A 21,309-nucleotide genomic window follows, 5' to 3' on the forward strand; every position below is an offset into this window, starting at 1 on the left:
ATGATAAAAAAAAGCCTCAAGTTCATAGGACAGATTGAAAGTCACCCACTTCCTTTCAGAATTCCAGCGATGGCTGTGATCCTCTGCAATGAGCCTCAGCAAGCCTTGTCCTGAGAATACAGAAGCAGAAAAAATGTATCATCCTCTTAAACGTACCTGCACACCAACAGGTGTCAATGTTGTCAATGCCTGTATTTTTTTCAATGTACACACAATGGCAACTTTGTCTCCCACCCTCACAGCAGCGGCAGAGGGGAGCCATGAGGCTGCCGCTATTAAGGAGTGCAGTTTGCCGCTTGAACAGAAATTGAGCATGATCAAACTTTGCCTCTTTTAGTGGGCATTAAGGGTTTAAAAAGGTCGGAAATTGAAGTTGGGGCCAGATCAAGCTGTTCTTTAAATGTGATCAACAAAATCTTAAAACCATTTGTAAAACTGACTGGTATCCTGTGTTGGGATGCTTAATTTAGAGTGATGTAGTAGTCTCTACATTTGGAACCAGTTAAAACTGCAGTATTTTGCAAAATCTTTAGGCAAGAGTGATTTTCACTTTTTGGTTTGCAATATAATGATTGAATTATGCAGAATATACAGTTTAAAATAAAAAACAAACAACAAATATACACAATATATATAAAATAACATGATTAAATCCCTATCGTCAATACAGTGAAAATTCTCTAAATTACTGAACATCTTTTCTGTGAATATATCATTTATTTACAAAGCAGTCAAAGTATGTATATCCATGCTTCACTGATGCGTAGGGTTGGGAAAAAATAGACTTAAAGCTTAAATGAACGGAGCAGCAGAAAAGCAGGTCCATCTCCCGTGCAGCAAACACGCTAGGGCTGTCACTTTTTCCCAAAACAAAGTTTGAATGAATTAACAATGCTATGGAATTCATTCAAATTATATAGAACATTAGCATTATGTAATTTATAGGCTAAAATAGGAGGTTGGGCGAGGTTGTGTAGCTGCTGGTGCTCTGATTCTTTAGCTTTGCTTGGGTGAGACGCTAACAGGTGACTCCATTTGTTGTTGTGGTAACGTTATTGTAAAGTAGTTGCTTCATACAAAGTCGGCAAACAGCCTTATCTTTATCAATAATTTTGCCATTGATAGAGTCCAATCCAAAATGCTTACAAACAGCACTTCTGAGGTGCATTAGTGTTGACATGATCTGAGTTTCCTCCAGTTTTCATCACGCTCTCTTTACCTAGCCCTATGTCATGCAATAGTTCCAGTGTGACAGTGTGGTTTAGCCACTGATCTATATAATGAGTGAGCTAGTGCACACACCTGGTAAACAGATAGAACTGCAGACATGCAGTGAAGCACCCAGAAGCAGTTCCTTAAACTCCACTTGGCTTTCCCCTGGCTGAGAACAGCCTCCTGCAGGGTGGTGAGGTTGGGTATGACCATGGGGATGTTGAGGCCCGGAACCTTCCAAAAACCGTGCAGGCCGTATGTGAAGGCTGTGCCTGGGAAAACCATGCCAGCGATGCAAAACAACTCAGGAAGAGGCTGGGGGATGCAAAGTTCAAATAATTATCATGATTAAAATACTTATTTTATCAATAAATTTGTGACACATTGATATACTAACATTGCATTAAAACATACATATTTTGAGGTGTTATTATTTTCCAAGTGTATTACAACTGTATTTCTAACCCAAACCCCAACTACAGATTGTTTCAGCTTCTGCCATCTGGTAAACGGTACCGCAGCCTCAAAGCCCAGATCAGCAGGCTCTGAGACAGTTTTTTCCACCAGACAACCAGGCTTATGAAAAATGAACACTAATTGCCTGTCTGCACATTACACACACACACACACACACACACACACACACACAAACACACTTACACAGCACTTTACACACACTACACTCATTTCACTACCACACTGTAAATCTTACTGCATTGTGTTTCTTGTATTATTTGTATTTTTACATAGAATTCAATGTAATTTAACATTCAAGACATTAAGTAATTGAATAATCCTGTTAAAAAAAACTATAATATTCCATTACCGTAATTTACAGATTACAGCCTTTATTTTATAGTGAATATTTTTAATAAAATAATTTACCATGTTTTTATGGCATTTACACTTAATGTAGAAAAAAAAAAAAAAAAAAAACCCTGTAAAATAATACAGTAAATTTCTGTGAAATAACTTTTTTTTTTTTTTTACAGTGTGGAGAGAAGTGAACCCACAGGAGGTGAAGGAAGCGGCCTTAAAACTGCAAACTTGGATGCTGGAACCGATCAACTCCTTGGAACAACCTTCACACTCATACAGTCCCCATCATTCAATCAGCCCAGCTCACCTGCAGCCCATCACAGCTCATCAGCAGAGAGAGGGCGAGATCCACAATACATGAACGGGATTAAAGCACATACAAATACTACATAAAAAAATACTCAGACAACCTCTGGGTGGTCACAAATACTAGAGGATAACTCTGAATTGAATAACCAGCTATTTCTTGCAAATCATTTAATTTTATTGGCTAAATGTCACATTCATAAAAGCAAATTTACAGGTAAAAAGCCAAACTTTTTGTTTTTCACAAAGGAGGTCAAACAGTACATTGGTTCACATCGATTTTCCTCTAATCCAAAGGATGTAAAAACTATAAATACCTGTTTTTTATTTAAAATCATTATATGAACTGTAACTCCCCCGATATTCTGTATATGATCACTTTGTGGAAGAGAAAATTGTAACTTTTTTATATCAATAAAATAGATTTTTTAAAAAGGTTGTAAGTGCATTATTGAATGGATCTTCTAATGGTCAGTATGAACAGGACGAATGATAACAGCAAGAAAAACCTGTTTCAGTGTTCATTTGGGCACCTGTACACCTGTTGTGAACCCGTCCTTTAAAAGATTTGCAGTAAACAGGTGATCGACTATAAACAGTATGTGACAGGTGAACTAAATCTGCAAATAATCCCACTTTACCCATGGCTAAAGAAATCCATTCAAATTAATTGATTATACTGTCTGTCTAAAACCACTGAATATAATGTTTTTCCTTGTTTGTAATGGAGTAGTTTCACTTTGTGATCATTCAATCTTTAGTTAAGAAAGATATCTGAGTATCGCTCCGCCACTGTTTATAAAATGTCACCAATACAATCAAATAATGAACTAAAGAAATACGTATTTGTGAAAGAGCACCTCTTGTTACTCTGCTTTTACCCTGCGGTCAGTTTTGTAATTTCCTCGCTACTTCAACCGATTTGTCCTTGAGTTAAATAAACTGATCCCAGATCTGTGCAGGTGTCGTAAAATCGTAAGGAGTGTTAACGTTATGACAAATGTTTTGTTGCTTTACTTGTCACTTTTAAAGAGGTTTTAGTCATAAAATTGGGAGGTGACATCGAGTTTTATGACGGTATATACTGTCTTTTCCACTTTTCATGACCGGAGTTGTTGACGTAACGTCAGCGCAACGTCAGTAGTCGCTTTACGGCAGAGCGTGCTGCTGCTGGAGGTCAGAGGCACGTTAGGAAAACGAAGTCATTAACCTGTGACGAAAAGCTGCTGTTTTCACACGGGAAAATTAACGTAAAATACAAAATACACACTGTAAGGACAACGTGTACTGGTGGCGGTGAATCCAGCAGCTCGTCGTTTATCAGTTTGTGTCTCGTTTTGAGTATTACGACATAGCTAGCTAACCTCAGCGGGGTCGGTTCGTCTTCAGCTCCTCAGCCAGGTGAACACTTCAGATCTTCTACAGCCATGGACAACAACTCACAAGGTCCAGGGGGACTCAAAGCAGGTCTCGGCAGTATCTTTGGAGGTGGAGCACCTGAATACTCCAACACAGAGCTCGCCGGTGTCCCATGTAAGTGTGTTTTTACTGTAACGGTTGCTAACTGCCGGTGTTTCGGTTTAACGAGTGACGGTGTTAACTGGTTGAACTGGTCGAAAACACAAACAGAACATTTCGTCCTAAACTTTAAATTCCCATAAATTGAAAGTTCAACACAGTATATATTCGTCTGGTTCCTCTTTTCTTAACGTTACACAAGAAGCATTTATCTGTCTTCACCTATTTTTTGAAATTCTTCCTTTAAATGTTTACTTGTTTGAAGATGAAACTTATTTTAGTGTCCCACACTGATGGGTCCTGTAGTCACACAGTTTACACAATAGTTAACCATAAATTGAACATACTGTGTGCCCACTAGGACAATATAATAATGATAATATTAGGCTTATAATAATAACTTTATTTATTCAGCACCTTTTAAAAACAGAGTTTACAAAGTGCTTAGACAGACAAACCAAAAGCAGGATACTCAGAAGGCAAAATAGCAACAGAAAGTGAAACAAAAGCAAGACAGAATGAAGGTAAAGTTAAAGGTATACTATGCAGGTTTTTCCTTACAAAGAAAAAAAACACCAGTCCCTTTCAATCATCACTTGCGGCCCACTAGAAGTGCGTGACGGTGTATTTATCTGCAGAGACTCTGCCCTCTCCCTGTATTTTCTTACTTTCTTATTATTTTGTTGTGTTTGGGACGTTTCTGGGCGTCAACCTTTGGCCAGTGGGTGTGTAGCCCCCAGCCAATAACAGTATGCAGGGTCTATTTGTGCTTTACGTAACTGCATAACAGAAAGTAACCGTAATGTAATGCAGGAGAAGGATGAAGATGGTGTTTTAAGGATTTTAACAAAATAATTGAACTTTTTCGTGGAAAAACCATATCAGACACAAATTATTACTTAAAGTAGAGTATTCTATACACATGTTAAAACATGTCTGGAGGGGATTTTTAACTATTTACTTAAGTGAAATTGTGTGCCGAGCAAGAAGCATTCATCTTGTTATTTTTAATGTGGGAAAGAAAATGTATAGATTAGCAGTGCAGCAGATTTTATACCATTATTTTCAGTCGAAAAAGTGACTCATATTCACATTAAACTTCACCTGCTCTGTCCCAGTGGACTCACAACGTGTGGGATTGTATATTGTGCTCAAACTATGTGATTGTTGTACTTCCAGTGGCCACAAGATTTGTCCAATATACTGTCTGTTTAACCTGTGACCATCAGTGTGGGACGAGATGCAGTGTTTCCTCTCAAACAAGCAAACATTTAAAGAGATTAGTTTCAGAAGAAATAAGTGACGCTGCCTTAATGCAACGTATAAAAGACGTTGATAACACAATAACTCAGTTTGACTAATTCTGTATTAAATATATCTGACTGAATGATACTCCATAATAATCATCATAATAATAATAATAATAATAATAATGATAATAATGATAAAACATTTAACTTGTACTGCACTTTTCATTCGCAGTGAATCTGAAAGTGCTAAGTCCTAAATGTTTTTACACTGACCATGTAATCTGTGAACAGCTCCCACAACATTTGATTCTAAAGTATCAAAGCAGGTTTGTGGTTGGGCCACATTTTCTACTGACAATAATGTCAAATCCTTCATAAAAAACAGTCAAACTAACTGTAAGAAAGGTGAACGCTTCTAGCTGGTGACACAGTTTAATATACAAATTTTGTAAGACAAAAATAATGTGATGAATGTTTATTAAATTTGTAATTAAAGTAAAATGAATAAGGCATTCATAAGGACACCTATGTGTTTTCAACAGCAGCCGTCACTACGACAACCATGACACATTCGGCTTAAAGTCACCAGTTAACACGAGTTGTTGTTAAAAATAACCTTGTCTATATGTGATTCATGTAAGTGTTTAGTCAGCTTTGTGTTGTGGTGTCATTTCAGTGACTGGGATGAGTCCGCTGTCCCCTTACCTCAACGTCGACCCTCGTTACCTGGTTCAGGTAAGTTAAAGTGGAATATTAGCCGTTTTCAGTGAAATAAATGAGGTCAAGTCAGTTTTATTTGTGTAGCACTTTTCATACACAATGGCAGTTCAAATATCAGTGACATCAGTATAAAAGCATTTGATCAACATGATGAAATCATTGTAAAGTTTAAAAATACAGAAATATAGCTCCAAATCAAGCACACACACACATTCACAAACATAAAAACATAATAATAAAAATAGGAAAAAAAAGATAAAAAGTTGAAAAACAGTTGTCCAGCCACACACACTAAACAGAAAGGTTTTAAGTTTTCTTTTAAACATGGAAACAGCAGTGACTGATCTCAGGTCATCTGGTAGTTTATTCCAGAGAGCAGGACCAAAGTAACTAAAAGCTCTCTCTGGAGACCTGAATCTTATTCCAGGTACAGTTAGACGACAACTACTAGTTGTCCGGAGGGGTCTGGTTGGACTGTAGTCAGTGAGCAGGTCAGTAATATACTGGGCAGCCAAACCATTAAGTGCTTTACAGACTATTAACAGAATTTTGAACTTGATTGTGTGCTGTACTGGGAGCCAGTGAAGAGATTTAAGAACTGGTGTAGTATGTTTATATTGGCGTGTTTGTGTAAGGACTCTAGCTGCTGCCTTCTGAGTCAGCTGCAGCCTTGAGATTGTCTGTTTTGATAGTCCGGCGTTAAGAGCATTACAGGCATCCAATCTGCTAGAGATGAATACATGGACCAGAATCTGCTTGAGATATGAACCCTCTAACTCTGGATATATTATTTAAGTGATAGAAAGCTGTCCTAGTTATGCTTCTGACACGACATTCAAAGTTAAGATACACAATGTGTTTATTTTTCTGACTGTAACAGCTGATAATGTTGTGTTTCAGGACACAGATGAGTTCATTCTACCTACAGGTGCCAATAAAACGAGAGGACGGTTTGAACTGGCTTTCTTTACTATTGGAGGCTCCTGTATTACTGGTAAGAAACAAATCACACCTGTTAGCTTTCATAAATGTCACACAACTTCCTTAAACCTACTTAAAACTTAATTTATTCTGGTGATTGGGATTTACAGACTGTTTTATTTCCTACAACTGGCATAATTGTAGTAAGAATGAGAGCACTATACACTCATTGAGCATTTTATTAGGAACACCTGTGCAATCTAATGCAATCCAATACAACAGCTCTGCCATAAATTCTACTTTCATGAAGCTTGTACATTTTCAGTTATTGTTGACGTCAGAAAGATGATAATTCTACTGTATGTTTATTATTGAGGTCATACTGGTGGTGGTGATGGTGCACTGGAGTGAATTGTATTGAAAAATGTTCCTACACTTAAATTTAATACCCTTCAGTACACCTCCACCACCCACTACAACGTCAATAATAAACAAAAAGTGGAATTATCACCTTTCTGACAATGTCAATAAAAACTGTTCAAAGTGCACTATACGAGCAAAAGTTTGAGGACACTCTGGTATTTGCAGACAGTTTGGGAAAGGCCCTTTCCTGTTTCAACATAACAATGCCCCTGTTCACAAAATTGAAGTCTTAAAAGAAATAGCTTTTCCAAGTCTGGTGTGAAATAACTTGACTGGCCTGCACAGAGCACTGCCCTCAACCCCATCCAGACAATTTGGGTCGAACTGATCCGCAGACTGCGAGCCAGGTCATATCAACCAGCATCAGTGCCTGAACTCACTAATGCTCTTACAGCTGTGTGGGAACAAAACTCTGTCTGTTTTGTTAGGGGTTAAGGTTAATGTCCATGGTTTTGGAATCAGAATCATCCTTTATTGGCAAAGTATGTTTACACATACAAGGAATTTGACTCGGGTTTCCAGTGGCTCTCGGTGTGCTTACACACAACAATCTCCAGGAAGATACACATAGACAACAAGCTGAACAAAGATAATTAAACATAAACGTATCACTATTATGTACAAGCAAGTGGGTGAAAAAATAGATACATAAGTAAACCAATGGACAACAACATATATACAGGTGGAACCATTTTTGTAAATTGTAAACAATATATAAGTAGTCAAAGGTGTGTAAGATGTGTAAGTGATCAGTTATTTTATATACACACAGTCGGCGGTTATGTACAGTATATAGAATGAGATGTTCACTAATCACGTATGGGTTCGATGTCATGGTGTTCATATACTTGTGGCCATGTACTTCAATTGGACTAATATATATTGAAACAGCTCAATGTTTTCAGTCTGAAATGTGACATTTGCGATGTTTTCCACTGAACTCAAGTAAAAGTCTCTTTGTTTTTTTGACTTCAGGAGCTGCATTTGGAGCTGTTAATGGTCTCAGGATGGGCCTGAAGGAGACCAGCGACATGGCATGGTCCAAACCTCGTAATGTACAGTGAGTATGAAGACGATAAAGAGTTCAGTTCACTATTAGACTCGGCTGGTGTTACTCCTGGATGATTTGACCTCTAAATGTTCACTTTCTCTCTCTCCAGGATTCTCAACATGGTGACCAGACAGGGTGCTTCATGGGCCAACACTCTGGGCTCTGTTGGTAAGATCATCATAATGTACCTACAGATAATGATACATAATGGTATTAAACATATTGCAACATGTAAGATAGTATCAGTTATTTTTATGGATGCTTTTAGGAATTTTAGTTGCCTTAATTGTTAAGTTTCCCTCTTTTTAATTATCATGACTTGACTCCTGTGTAAGACAGATATGCTGTAAGCTGTTTTTGCTGCCTCTGATAAAACTTTGCGTATTTTTCTTTGCCATTGCAGCCTTACTATACAGTGCTTTTGGTGTGGCAATAGAGAAAGCCAGAGGAGCAGAAGATGACATCAACACAGTAGCTGCCGGCACGTTAACTGGGATGCTCTTTAAATCAGCCAGTAGGTGTCTTCTCTGCTTGTCTATCTGTCAATAATGTGAAATGTGCCTAATAGTGTTATTGACTTAAGCCTGAGTACTTGTTTAAAATGTTTTAATGCAATTTGGATAACTGGATTTTAGAATTTGTCTCATTAGAAATCCTCCTAAATAATTATTGCCATCAAAATCAATTAGTTTAACTTTGAGTTGTCACATCATGAGATCTTGATCAACATGATGTTGACTTTTTACTGTATGCTCTTTGAATAATTTTGCAATTTTAAGGAACTGATATTAAGGTTATGCTGTGAATCATCATTGCAGTATTAAGTTTGTTCATATTCATATTGTTCTGAGCTCCTTTTTAGGAGCTCTGTAGGCATGTTGTGACACACAGACGACAGTAATAAGATAATCATTGGAAAGCACCTAAAGGTCAAACAAATTACACTTTGTAGGTGTTGTTAACCTTCTTTAAGCTCTAAATTAGTGTGTCAAGTCCAAACATCTGGTACTTAAGGAATTATTTGCTGAAATTACCGTTTGACAGATGGTTGTGGTGCATGTTGTGTTCATACTCAGCTTCATCTCTTATTCTATTACTATTTTGTGTTCCCAGGTGGTCTGAAGGGTGTCGCCCGTGGAGGTCTGGCTGGTTTAGCTTTGTCTGGTGCCTACGCAGTCTACAACAACTGGGACCACCTCACCGGCGCCTCCTCATCCTCCAGGCTGTACTAAACTTTCCTTCACATCTTCTTCAACTTTAGGGCCAAATATCTCCAGGACACAGCCTTTAACCACAGCGCTAAGAGGAATTAGACTCTGGTCAAATGCAGTGTGCTCTCCAGTGAAGCGAGTTGGTCCCAGTTCGCTGGCGCCCCCCCCCTCCCCATAGCCACTTTCCAGGAGCATTCTGAGATGAAAATGTGGACTTACTCCACTGGGATTCCAGATGTAGACCGTCCTAAAACACCCCTCGCATCATTTGTCTTCATCCTCTGAGGTATTCCTGTCACTGATCAGATACAGATCAGTAATAAGATGGAATATGTGTCATTTGTTATATTATCGTTTATGAGAGACTTATTAGTCTTCAATAATGCTAATTTTTTTGAAATCAGTAAACCCATGACGTGGGTTAAATGAGCCAATATCAATTTGTAAGATGACTTGTGGAATCTGGAGTGTGTGCTTCACCAGATAAATGGCGGTGGATTCATGTTCTGATCTTGGACTGAAAGACTCTTCTCCCGTAGAAGAGCAAATAGATATTTAACGACGATCTGCAAACACAGAACTGTTGTATTTATTGAAGCGTAACCACAGTGGGTTCTGTGTTACTGTGCAAGAGGGTTTCTTGCCTGATGTGACCGTCGCTGTAAAGCTATACTGGAAGTACGTGCTGTTTATGTGTCTCCATCAAACCCACTGAAATAATAAAACATGGGAAAACAAACTCTTTTTTTTGCCTTTTAATCAATTTTATTGCGCAAAGGTAGTCTGTAAAAGTTCATGAGTAGTCTAAACTATACAGTGCTCTGTCACAAATATCTGCTGTTCAAAAATCAGAGCATTGCATAGTGTATACTGCAAAATATGAGTTAGAAAATGATTATTGCACATTCAGAACATGTATTTACATCTTGAAGTGGTTGTATTAGTTCCAGAAATGGTGTTTGGGACAGAGGGAGACAAACGGTTTGTATTAATCTGTAGACATCCGAGAGGTGACGTAACACAGAGCGGAGCTTATGTTTGCTGTCAGCGCTGAGTCAGGTGTCCCGCTTAGTGCAGGAAGAAGTCCCTGATGCGCGTTGCCTCGATCCAGGGGATGTAGGCGGCGGTGCGGGTGAACACGCTGGGTTTGTTCTCCACAGTGCAGCCGATGGGGCCGAAGCTCACCACGCCGTGCACTTCCCAGCGGTCCTGCCCCAGCTGGCACAGCAGAGGACCACCAGAGTCACCCTGGGAGAGGAAAGAGGGGAGAGGAGTCGGAAAGTTTTCATGACGAGGTGTTTTTAAAAAAATATTCTTCACTTCTACCACCAACTGTAAATCTGTCGTACCTGGCATGCAGCGGGGGGATCCTCGGTGTCTCTGAACCCAGCGCAGATCATGGAGTCTCGGACGCGGTCGCCCCAGAACTTCTTCTGTCGACATGTCTTGAAGTCAATGATGGGCAGACGGGCTTGATTCAAGGCTTCTGCCAGAGACACGTTCTCCTTCCCACCTGAAATGTGTTAAAGGAAAGTTTTCAATTCAAACCTGCAGTGCAAAACTTTTACATATAAACATGACATTCAAGCCCCTGACAAATGAGTTCACACAATGCTGATTAAACCCATCACTGCCAGATAAATCTCTCTGTATTTTGCAGTATGCAGAGTTTTTAATCTCGTGTTTAATCTGGGGTTTGACATTTCCCACGTTGGCCAGATGAATGCATACTGTGCATGCTTTATGGGCAGAGCATGATCACCAGAGATTTCCACCAGCCGAGCTGGCTAACTTCCGGTTAGCTCTCTGCTAACTTGAATGGGGATAAAATAATTAAATTGTGTGGCTCTTCTAGATTTTCCAATTATCCAGTTATTGCACCGAATGGATCCAATTCTGATAGTGAAACAAGTCATTTTGCTGAAGTTGTGTGATGCTCAAAACAATTTATCCATCATTTTACAGCCACAACAGTTTGCCTATGACATAAGCATGTGTCGACAGTGTTTTTGTAATTGATCTCTACAGATGGTCGTGCTGGGTCTGGTGTTGGTGCAGACTGAAATATCTCAACGTTTGTCAGACAGATTGCCATTAAATCTTACACAATCCCAGACAATGAATCTTACTCACTCTGGTGAGTGACCTGACTTTCCCTTAAGCGCCACCAGCACGTCAAAGTTTTCACTTATTCTTTGTGAAATATCTCAACATCTACATGAGTTGGCACACAATTTTGGACAGACGTTCATGGCTCCCAGAGGATTGATCTTGATGACTTTGACTTTTCCTTCAGTGCAAGCAGCAGGTTGACATTTTTAGTTGTTATTGAAATATCTTCACAACTTATTGGACAGATTTTCGTTAAATTTGGAACAAACTAACGATTATTTTCATTATCGATTAATCTGCTGAATATTTTCTTGATTAACCAGTTAAATGCTAAAAGTAGGGAAAAGATTCAGAGTCCACAGTGATGCCTTCAGTTTGCTTGTTTTGTCAGACTCTAAAACCTTCAGTTATTCTGTTTAATATGTCAATTTACACTTGACATACTGTATATGACAGAAAAGAGCAAATCGTCTCATTCGAAAAGCTGGAACCAAAGAACTTTTGGCCTTTCTGCTTAAAAAAATGACCAAAACGATTAAGCAGTTATCAACATAATTGCCAATTAACATTATTTTGATTGATTAATTGACTAATTATTGCAGCTCTAGTACAAACATTCATGCCCTCGTTGGGACAAGTTGTAGCGTTAATGACTTTGATACCTTGACCTTTCCTCTAGTGCCATCAGTAGGTCAAAGTACAGTTAGTCTGTAGTTAAAGCCTGTAGTTTATCAGTGGACCCTGAGCTCTCTCTCCTCTATATTTTCCGTCACTCACCCCGGGTGTCTCCCCAGCCTGTGACCCAGCAGTAGTGTCCCGGCTTGAGGCTGGTCTGCTTGCGCGGCAGGCAGGCGTAGCGGATGAAGTTTGAGGGGGAGATGTCTGTGCCGGCCTTCACCAGAGCGATGTCGTAATCCAGTTCGCTGTTCATGGGGTAACGGAAGTTCTCGTGGCGGTAGATCCTCTTCACCGGGAAAATCCTCTCAGCGGTCTCCGAGCGCTTCAGCTGATGCTTCCCCAGGACGATCCTCCAGCTCCCAGCATCCTCAGCTTTACCTCTGAGGGTCAAAGAAACGTTCTAGTTGCGTTTTCTTTTCAAACTGTTTGCTAAAACATTTGTTCAAACATCAAACTAGAACTTAATGTGCCACTCAGTGGTTGCTTTTCTGTGTTTGTGGAGGGGGTTTCTTACTTTTGGAAGCAGTGAGCAGCAGTAAGGACCCAGTTCTTGTGGATGAGAGTTCCTCCACAGACATGAATGTAATGTTTACTTCCCCTGGGACGAACCTAGAAGAGACAAGAAGACAAGTTTCCTCAGTGATGTGAGATTATTCTGCTGGTCAACTCAGACATCTCAGCCCACATAGCCACATAAACAAACTGTCTACACAACATGAGAAAGAAGACTTCCTCAAGCACAGTCCTCTGAAGTATTTTAGGGATTTAAGCTTTGATTAACAGCATTTAGGTCACAAAACACCAACAGTACACACCAAACAGCTCTTACTCCTCTATTTTATATCTATGAGCCCAATAAGTTAAATGTAATAATTTCATTTTCATCATCTGATCCGTCTTTGATCCATCATGTCTAATGAGGTTAAACTGGTGTGATAAGAGTCAATCTTAACTGAAGAAAGCTCAGCAATGAATAAAAGGGTCTTGATTACATTTACGCATCCCATCTACTCCCTCTGTGACAATAAATACAGTTTGATAGCAATTTAAGCCAATTTGCTGATAATACTTAACAAAATTGTCTAAATCACGTAGAAATATTATCACATCTGGGAATTAATCTGTTCCTTTGAAAGGTGTCGTCTCATTCCTGTGTAGTGGTCCAAGACATAAATGGGATTTCTCAAATAATGAAATATTGATGAAAACTATGTTTTTTAGTTGTAATTTATAGGCCTGTAGGTGTTAAAAGATTAAATATATAATCTGTGTTCAGAAGGAAATAGTACTGAAATCATCCACATCAAATTTTAGCAACAACATTTTTGATAATTAATCACTTAAGTCACTTATCAAGAAAAAAATGCCAAACATCTTCTGGTTTCTGCCTCTTGAATGTGACAATTTGCTCAATTTCTCTTTTACATATTGTTAATTGGGCTCTGAATTGTTGTCAGATAAAGCAAGTAATTTAAAAACATCAACTTGTAATAGCCATTTTTCACTTTTTTCTGAGTTTATAGACTAGTGGAGATAAACTGATAATTTCCCAGTTGCAGTCCTAGAAGCGATAATGTGTCCCAGCCAACATGCAGCTATGCCTCTTATGCAAGTCTATAAGTGGACTGGAGTCTTCACTGTGACGTTTTCATGCGGCCAATAATCCCATTGTCCCGTTTAAGACCTCCCTATACTTTAAATAATGAACCACGTCAATACAAAGACAGATTTACCTGCAGAGAGACCTGCCAGGGCCACGAGTGAGGTCTGGCCTCGTTCCCAGACACAATCCTCTCAGCCATGTTGGGCTTGAAGTGGGCCATGCCACAATCCTTAGGCCAGTCTAAGAGGAGACACACACACACCACACAGTACAGAACAGATCAGGAATTCAAAGTATTTTTCAACAGGAGTCTCTGTGTTGATTGCTGATGTGTTTGTAGGCATATTTGTGTGTGCGTTCGCCCTCACCCAGATGGAGGACTTTGTGCTGTCGTCCGGAGGTGAGTGTGTATGCAGCTGCGGGCAGGGATGCCTTGCTCAACAGCAGCGGCAGCAGCAGAGACAGAAAGAGGAGCAGAGGAGGTCCTGGAACAGCCATCGTCTTCCACAGAATCACCGGCCGGCACACATCCCACGCTATTTATACCAGGCAGCGAGCACACGCAGATGTACATACACAGGTACACATACAGTACACACACAACCGCACACCTCCACGGACAATGAGCAGTGTCACAACAAAGCCAGAGCGCTGGATTGTTCCCCTGTAGCTGTGAGTTTCCACTGCCGCTGAGAAAAAGGGGGATTTCGTGGAGTCCCATCAGCACTTTCACATACATATATGCTCACAGTACACATGTTGGTCTACACAGGACAAAGGCTGTACACAAATAAACATCACATCATGCCACACGACTCATGGAAGTGACATAGTGACCTGAAAATCACCTTTATCTCTGATATCACACTATAGTTCATCCTGTGTAAACATGACTCAGTGGAACAGATGTTGTTACCTGTGCATTGAGGTAACAACATCAACAAACAGAACCTGGATATTCATACATGTCAGTCAGGAAGAGTAGTAGGGGGCGAACGAGAGGGGGCAGACCAGGATTTAAAGGGCCGGTTCTATGCAGACCATTAAATGCTCATGACAGATACACTGTCTGTATCAACTTATATGTTGGAAGAAATGCAGTACAGAAATAAATAGTGTTGCCATTTCATAGTTTGTCCCTCAGACAGCACTAACACTTTAATTTTTTAACTGTAAAAACTTTTAAAACAACAGCAAAAACAAATTTAAAGGATCCTCATTAAATACCAATATACTGTGATCAAATTGATATCAAATATATTTATGTTAGGCTGTAAATCATCATTTGAAGAAGAAATGGTCCAAACTGTGTGTTTTGTGGATTATTAAGAGTGATGAGGACATTGATTTTGTAAAGAAAAAAATAAATTTTTAATGTAATTTTTCACACCACAAATGAAATTTGATTCACCTCAGAAATATTAGGGACAAAAACCTTAAACTTTGGTATATAAATTAAAACTACCTGCATGGCTCGATATCACAAGATGAGAAACATGTCATTTGGGTGAACTGGCCCCTTTAAGATCAGAAAATAAGAATAAATACATGATAGAGACCCTCCCTCTCCCTCTACTATCTGTGAAAATATGGCAGCAACAACAGTAACTGCAGTGGAAGCCACTAGTGAGTTAGGCTTTTTGACTGCGGTGAATGAGAGAGAATGTGCCCGCTCATCTGAATGGCAGCGCCTGAATGGTCAAACCGCACCACCGTGGTTCACCAAGTTTACATACGACTGAACTTTGTGTGTGTGGTTTTTCTTTTTTTTTTATTTTGCCCACAGTGAATGAGTTGAGTGAGTGTGGGAAGAGAAGGATGGGGAGTTTATTCTTACACAACATGTTCATGCTCTCACAATTATCTGTGTGGAGGTATTTGAGTGTGTATTCGGACATGTTTTTTTCTACATCTGTTGGCTGTAAACGGTGGGAGATGTTACCTGGGGGTTTTTTTTCTCTTATATCCAGAAAAATATGTGATCTCAGGTGTGTAGGTTCAAAGAGTTAGACCAAAGAAAGACTCAAGGAACTTTTTTTTCTTGATTAAAACATGTTTTGTTCATACACTTTTTTTTTTTGCACACTTTTATCCAGCTGTTGAAGAAGTATTCAGATCTTTTACTTAAAGAAAAGTACAAATATAACATGGAAGGATATATTTTATTTCATGTAAACGTCCTGCATTCAAATTTTACTTGAAAGAAGTGTACAGAAGTATTATCAGCTAAATGTATTGATCATGCAGAAATGCCCCATTCAAAATGTTATATTAATATAAATATGATTGTTTTATTATTGCTGATGTCATTACATGTAAGAAGCATTTTATGGTTGTAGTTGGTTGAAGTGGAGCAACTTTTAACTACTTCATATACTTCTTGGTTTTTAAAACTATGACTATGAGTGTATTTTACGAATAAATCTTAATCTGCAAAGTAACTATAGCTGTGAAATAAAATGTACTGGAGTAAAAAGTACAATATTTCCCTCTGAAATGTAGTGAAGTAAGCAGCAGATATATCGGTACTGGTGTTTTGCTGATAAGTAATAAGAAACTGCAGTACAGAAATGCATAACATATGAAACTGTACCACCATAGTATGTACTGAGTCTCCAAGTACATACAGTATCTTAGTCACAACTCCTCCATATAAAAAAAATTATGTCATTATGTACAAAAAGTAAATATGACTCGATATGTTTTTTTATCAAACTTAAAACTCTCAAATATCAGTTTTGGCCTCAAAACTCAAGTATTGATAGGGCTTTGATAGAAAGTAGCTCGAATTAAGAAAAAATAACTCATCTACTTTTGCTGCTCCTATCACTTTCCCTTTGTAAATAACCTTTTTTATCATTTGCTTTATGAGTCTTTTCCTGTATGTTCCTCGAGTCTTTGCTCATTTGTCAGCTTCCGCCCTTAAACAAAACAAAAACTTTTAGAGCAACAGAAATACAAAGATGAAATTTGTTTTTATTGAACATCTACATTTACAAATGTTTTTGGTTGTCTCACTAATTTACCAGTAAGTCTTGACTTTCATGGAAACCTCACTAGATACGCATCTACCCATCACTAAAAAGTAGATCTGAATGAGTTGAGGAGTTTCTAACATTGGATCTTCATTTTTTTTTTTTTACCAAATGACAAGAAAAATGCTGACAGAATGATTTAAAAGCAGGTTAAAACCACATGAAAGTGAGAACTGCTCCCAGTGTCTCTCTCAGCTTTACTTGGTTTATTATTAGCGCTTCTGTGCAAACTGAGGACTTGATCAGCTGTTGATAATCAATAAAGAGTCAGGTTTTCAGTCTTCAAGATCAGTCGTCTACCTTTCTAGAGCCTCCACACCAGCCAGGCCTCCTCAGCGACCTGATCACACTCCTCTTCCGGCTGTGTCCACTCGAGGGTGACTTTGGATGGCTGGTGCCCTCCTCTACGTACACCTCCTCCTCTTTTTCTTTTACGTTCTCTCCTTCTGCTTTGCTTATTCTACGTGCAGCTTCCACTGTTTCCTCCTTCTTGCCTCCTCCTCCTTCCTCTTCCACTTCCATCCCTCCGTCAGCCTCCGGTGTCTCCTCAGTCTCACCCTCCACCAAACAAGTTGACGTAATAACCATCACAGGTGGGTTCATTTCTGGGGCCATGGCCTTTACCATGTTCGATATGAGAGGAGGCTTTGGTGCTTTCTTCTTCTTTGAGGTACGTCTCGTTGGTCGGGGGCTGTTCTTGAGTTCCAGATGTTTCCGTATGGCTGTGCTCAGCTCCTCCGGATCCAAACATGCTCCGTGCACATCCCACGTCATCCCGTCCTCGTCCCACTGCACCTGCTTCATGCTGCTCCTCCTCCCCAGCTCGTCCCTCTCGTCCCCCTGGATCTTCAGACACGACCGTCTCCTCTCTAGACCATGTGAGGACGCGGTGTTGACATCCCACGTCGGGTCATCTCCTTGTCTCTCCTCCTCCTCCTCCTCGCCGCTGCTCACTGGGAACATGCTGGAGGATGGTGACACCAAGTTGGAGTGAGACCCCACTGAGGACTTCAGGTTCAATCTCGATCCAGGTGGTGAGCCCAAGATGGAGTGGGAGCCCATGTTGGAGGTGGACATGTTCCTCCTGAGGTCCCACCAGGAGTTGACAGGAGACAGTGTCTGCACCGCGGCGTCTACCAGTTCCAGCTGTGAAGTCATCGTACCTTCCTCCCTGAACATTTCTACCTTTGGAGCCTGTGTGATGCCTTCTCTGGAGGTAAAGTGGCACCTGCAGCATTCACGCAACCCTGAGTCGCTCAAGGAAGAAACCAGAGGTGACCTCCAACATCTTTGCCCCAATTGCCATGGCAGCTGTAGATGGTTCACTGATGCTCCTCTTCCTGATTCTTGTCCGTCTGCTGCCGAATTAGGTGTCAAGTCACCAGACATTCGCACTGGGCTTCTCACTCCTTCAACCTCTGACAACTGCATGCCTTCACAGCTGGGCGGCTCTTCTATCACGCCATCAGCAAGGCATCCAGGATCTGATGACTCACATCCTTCCTTTAAGCTAACAGAGGACGTTATCGGGGAAGGATATTGAAAAGAGAGCGAATTATTCCCCAGGAAGCATTCATCGTCTGTGTCTGTGAGCTGGATGAGATTGGGGGAGTTGGACGGCAGGGGTGAAGTGGTGTGAGCCTGCAGGGGAGACGGCAGGGGTGAGGCGGTGTGAGCCTGCAGGGGAGACGGCAGGGGTGAAGTGGTGTGAGCCTGCAGGGGAGACGGCAGGGGTGAAGATGTGTGAGCCTGCAGGGGAGACGGCAGGGGTGAGGTGGTGTGAGCCTGCAGGGGAGACGGCAGGGGTGAAGATGTGTGAGCCTGCAGGGGGGACGGCAGGGGTGAATATGTGTGAGCCTGCAGGGGAGACGGCAGGGGTGAATATGTGTGAGCCTGCAGGGGAGACGGCAGGGGTGAAGATGTGTGAGCCTGCAGGGGAGACGGCAGGGGTGAATATGTGTGAGCTTGCAGGGGAGATGGCAGGGGTGAGGTGGTGTGAGCCTGCAGGGGAGACGGCAGGGGTGAGGTGGTGTGAGCCTGCAGCGGCGACGGCAGGGGTGAATATGTGTGAGCTTGCAGGGGAGACGGCAGGGGTGAGGTGGTGTGAGGCTGCAGGGGAGACGGCAGGGGTGAAGATGTGTGAGCTTGCAGGGGAGACGGCAGGGGTGAATATGTGTGAGCTTGCAGGGGAGACGGCAGGGGTGAATATGTGTGAGCTTGCAGCGGCGACGGCAAGGGTGAGGTGGTGTGAGGCGAGTCTCCCTGCTGATGTGTGCTCAGTGTTAGTGGAAAAGAAGAAGTTGAAAGATTGAGGGGTGGTAAAGTGGGCGTCTGCAGCGGGGAGACGAATGGTGAGGGTGTGGTTGGGGAAGAAGCTGTTTTGGACATTGGCGAGTCCGGTGCAGAAGAACAAGGGCCTTCTTGGGTGAGACTGCAGGGGCGTGAGGACCCTCCTTTCCATACCACCGTGTCTGGAGTGCTGCTGCGGCTGTGTGTGCTGCCACTGCACTCACTCCAGCGCTGCATGTTGGCAAGCCAGCGCTCGCTGATCGCTGGAGGACCGAGTGCATCCACGTGTTGAGCTGCAAGTGGCGCCTGAAGGTTGTTGACCTGCTGCCACACGTGAGGGTGCAGCTGCTGCAGCATCACCGAGCTCTGCTCAGAGTGTGTGTTGGTGCTGGAGCTGCGTTTCAAGTCCATTCTGGTCCAGGCCGGGTCCCGCTTGTGTGGCGGTCCGGTCGCCATGACCACATCCATGGAGCTCTTAGAGAGGGAGAAAATGGGTGCCTTATCGTCCTCATCCTCCAGTCCTTCACTCCCAGCTGTGCTGGAGTAAGAGACAGACTGACTGACTGAGCAACAGACCGGCTGGTAGTTCTCAGAGGCAGGGCGCCCGGGCTTCGCCATGGCAACAGCAACAACCTGCAAAGAAAAACAACTTTAAGCCTTGAAATGCTCTTATAATAGCACTCTCATGTCTGTATGGTAAATATGAAGCTACAGCCAAGAGATGATTAGCTTAGCTTAGCTTAGTGTAAAGACTGGAAACAGGGGGAAACAGCTAGCCTGGCTCCACCCAAAGGTAACCAGCATCTCTAAAGCTCATTAATGAACACGTGGACTATTTCATGGCTGGCACAAGACACATTTCATCTTCTGGCCAAGACACAGTGCCCATCAAAACCCCCCAAATTTGATAATTTTTTGTACAGATTTAACCCTAACCCTAACCCTTTTTTCTACAGATTTAACAAACAAGATATAACAAGTTACTTAATGAGCTTTAGCGGTGCTGGTAGGTAGATTTTGTGCTCCCTGCTGCTTCCTGTCTTTACACGATGTTAAGTTAACCGGCTGCTGGCTGTAGCTGCATATTTAGCATCCCAACACAAGAGTGGTATCAACCTTCTCAAACTCTTGGCAAGAAAGCAAACCTATTACTTTAATCTTTTCTTTCTTTCTGAATCTGACACACATCCTAAACCCAGTCAGTGCGCGTGCACACACACACACATTCCTATGCGCTCCCAGATTAGCCTAATGAGATTACACAATCCAGATTATTTGATTATTGAGACAGAATGTAGATTGATCAAGACAGATTTAAGAGAGCCTTTGACCTCCAGTTGGCTAAAGACAAAGAAGCAAAAGAGACAAAAAAAAGGAAAAAAATCACAAGAACGGATGATAGAAGTTATAAAAAATCTGATGTTTTTCTTTTCCTCTAACAGCATCAATGTGTGTGCTATGCCTACATTTATTCTTTGGTGTATTTATGTTTTTAAAAACCAATTAGTTACGCCAGATCATCAGTCTCACATTTATTGAAAATGTATGCTCAATGATTTAGTGGAGCAAAAAAACATGCCCAAATCCATTATTAGATTAAAACTAACTGCCTAACCGTCTAATTCACTTCTGTCCCAAACTGACCTGGTAGTGTTTCGACCACAGCTGACCTGCTGATACCCAGACCGCCTCACAATTTGTCTGTATTTAAAGAATAAACAGCCACCTAACCCACATATATGGCTGTTCATGCACATAGAAAACACTGCGTGATGTCCCAGAAAACAGAAAAATAAGCTCTTACCTGTAAATTCACAACTTTGTGTCCTGTTTTGCTCTCTGCCCTGCCACAGAGCAGGTAGTGCTAAATGGCGTTTCTCTTTCCTCCCCTCATTCCTCCCTCACTTCTTAAGAAGATCACCTTTCCTCTATCCAGCTGCCTTCATGTCTTCACACACAACTCAGTTATCCTCTCTTGTTACTTTTCTTCAGCTTGATCTTCTACTGTGTGTCTTTTTTTCTTTGACTATACAATGTGCAGTTGGCATTACTGTAAATATGTACGTTTCTCTCTGTGAATGTGTGCGTTTGTTTGAGGTGTGCATGCATCAGAGAGGGCCATTACTCTACCTTTAGCTCTGAGGATTAGCTGCCTCCTGTC

General features: G+C 41.2%; 3 protein-coding genes across 6 annotated transcripts in view; 2 read left to right on the forward strand and 1 right to left on the reverse strand.

Moving 5' to 3' along the window:
* qki2 (QKI, KH domain containing, RNA binding 2) overlaps positions 1 to 3,586 on the forward strand; it is a 28,938-nt gene extending 25,352 nt beyond the window's left edge. For all 4 annotated transcript variants that reach the window (XM_067576167.1, XM_067576168.1, XM_067576169.1 and 1 more), the window contains one exon: positions 2,205 to 3,586. In XM_067576167.1, the coding sequence (XP_067432268.1) occupies positions 2,205 to 2,392 (188 nt within the window). In that variant the 3' untranslated portion in view covers positions 2,393 to 3,586. The remainder of the gene's footprint in view (positions 1 to 2,204) is intronic.
* Positions 3,587 to 3,734: 148 nt separating this feature from the next.
* Positions 3,735 to 10,170, forward strand: timm23a (translocase of inner mitochondrial membrane 23 homolog a (yeast)). The gene is made up of 7 exons (XM_067576180.1): positions 3,735 to 3,870; positions 5,782 to 5,840; positions 6,726 to 6,819; positions 8,145 to 8,229; positions 8,330 to 8,388; positions 8,624 to 8,734; positions 9,334 to 10,170. Exons 1-7 carry the CDS (start codon positions 3,765 to 3,767, stop codon positions 9,450 to 9,452), a joined length of 633 nt encoding a protein of 210 aa, XP_067432281.1. The 5' UTR covers positions 3,735 to 3,764; the 3' UTR covers positions 9,453 to 10,170.
* Position 10,171: 1 nt separating this feature from the next.
* Positions 10,172 to 15,010, reverse strand: zgc:112285 (uncharacterized protein LOC561476 homolog). The gene is made up of 6 exons (XM_067576179.1): positions 14,193 to 15,010; positions 13,955 to 14,064; positions 12,736 to 12,830; positions 12,321 to 12,601; positions 10,781 to 10,944; positions 10,172 to 10,679 (listed from the first exon to the last, which is right to left on the reverse strand). The coding sequence occupies exons 1-6, from the start codon at positions 14,320 to 14,322 to the stop codon at positions 10,500 to 10,502; spliced, it is 960 nt and encodes a 319-aa protein (XP_067432280.1). The 5' UTR covers positions 14,323 to 15,010; the 3' UTR covers positions 10,172 to 10,499.
* Between the last annotated feature and the right edge of the window lie 6,299 nt (positions 15,011 to 21,309).

The sequence above is a fragment of the Thunnus thynnus genome, chromosome 20 (genome assembly GCF_963924715.1).
Source record: "Thunnus thynnus chromosome 20, fThuThy2.1, whole genome shotgun sequence".
Lineage (NCBI taxonomy): Eukaryota > Metazoa > Chordata > Actinopteri > Scombriformes > Scombridae > Thunnus > Thunnus thynnus.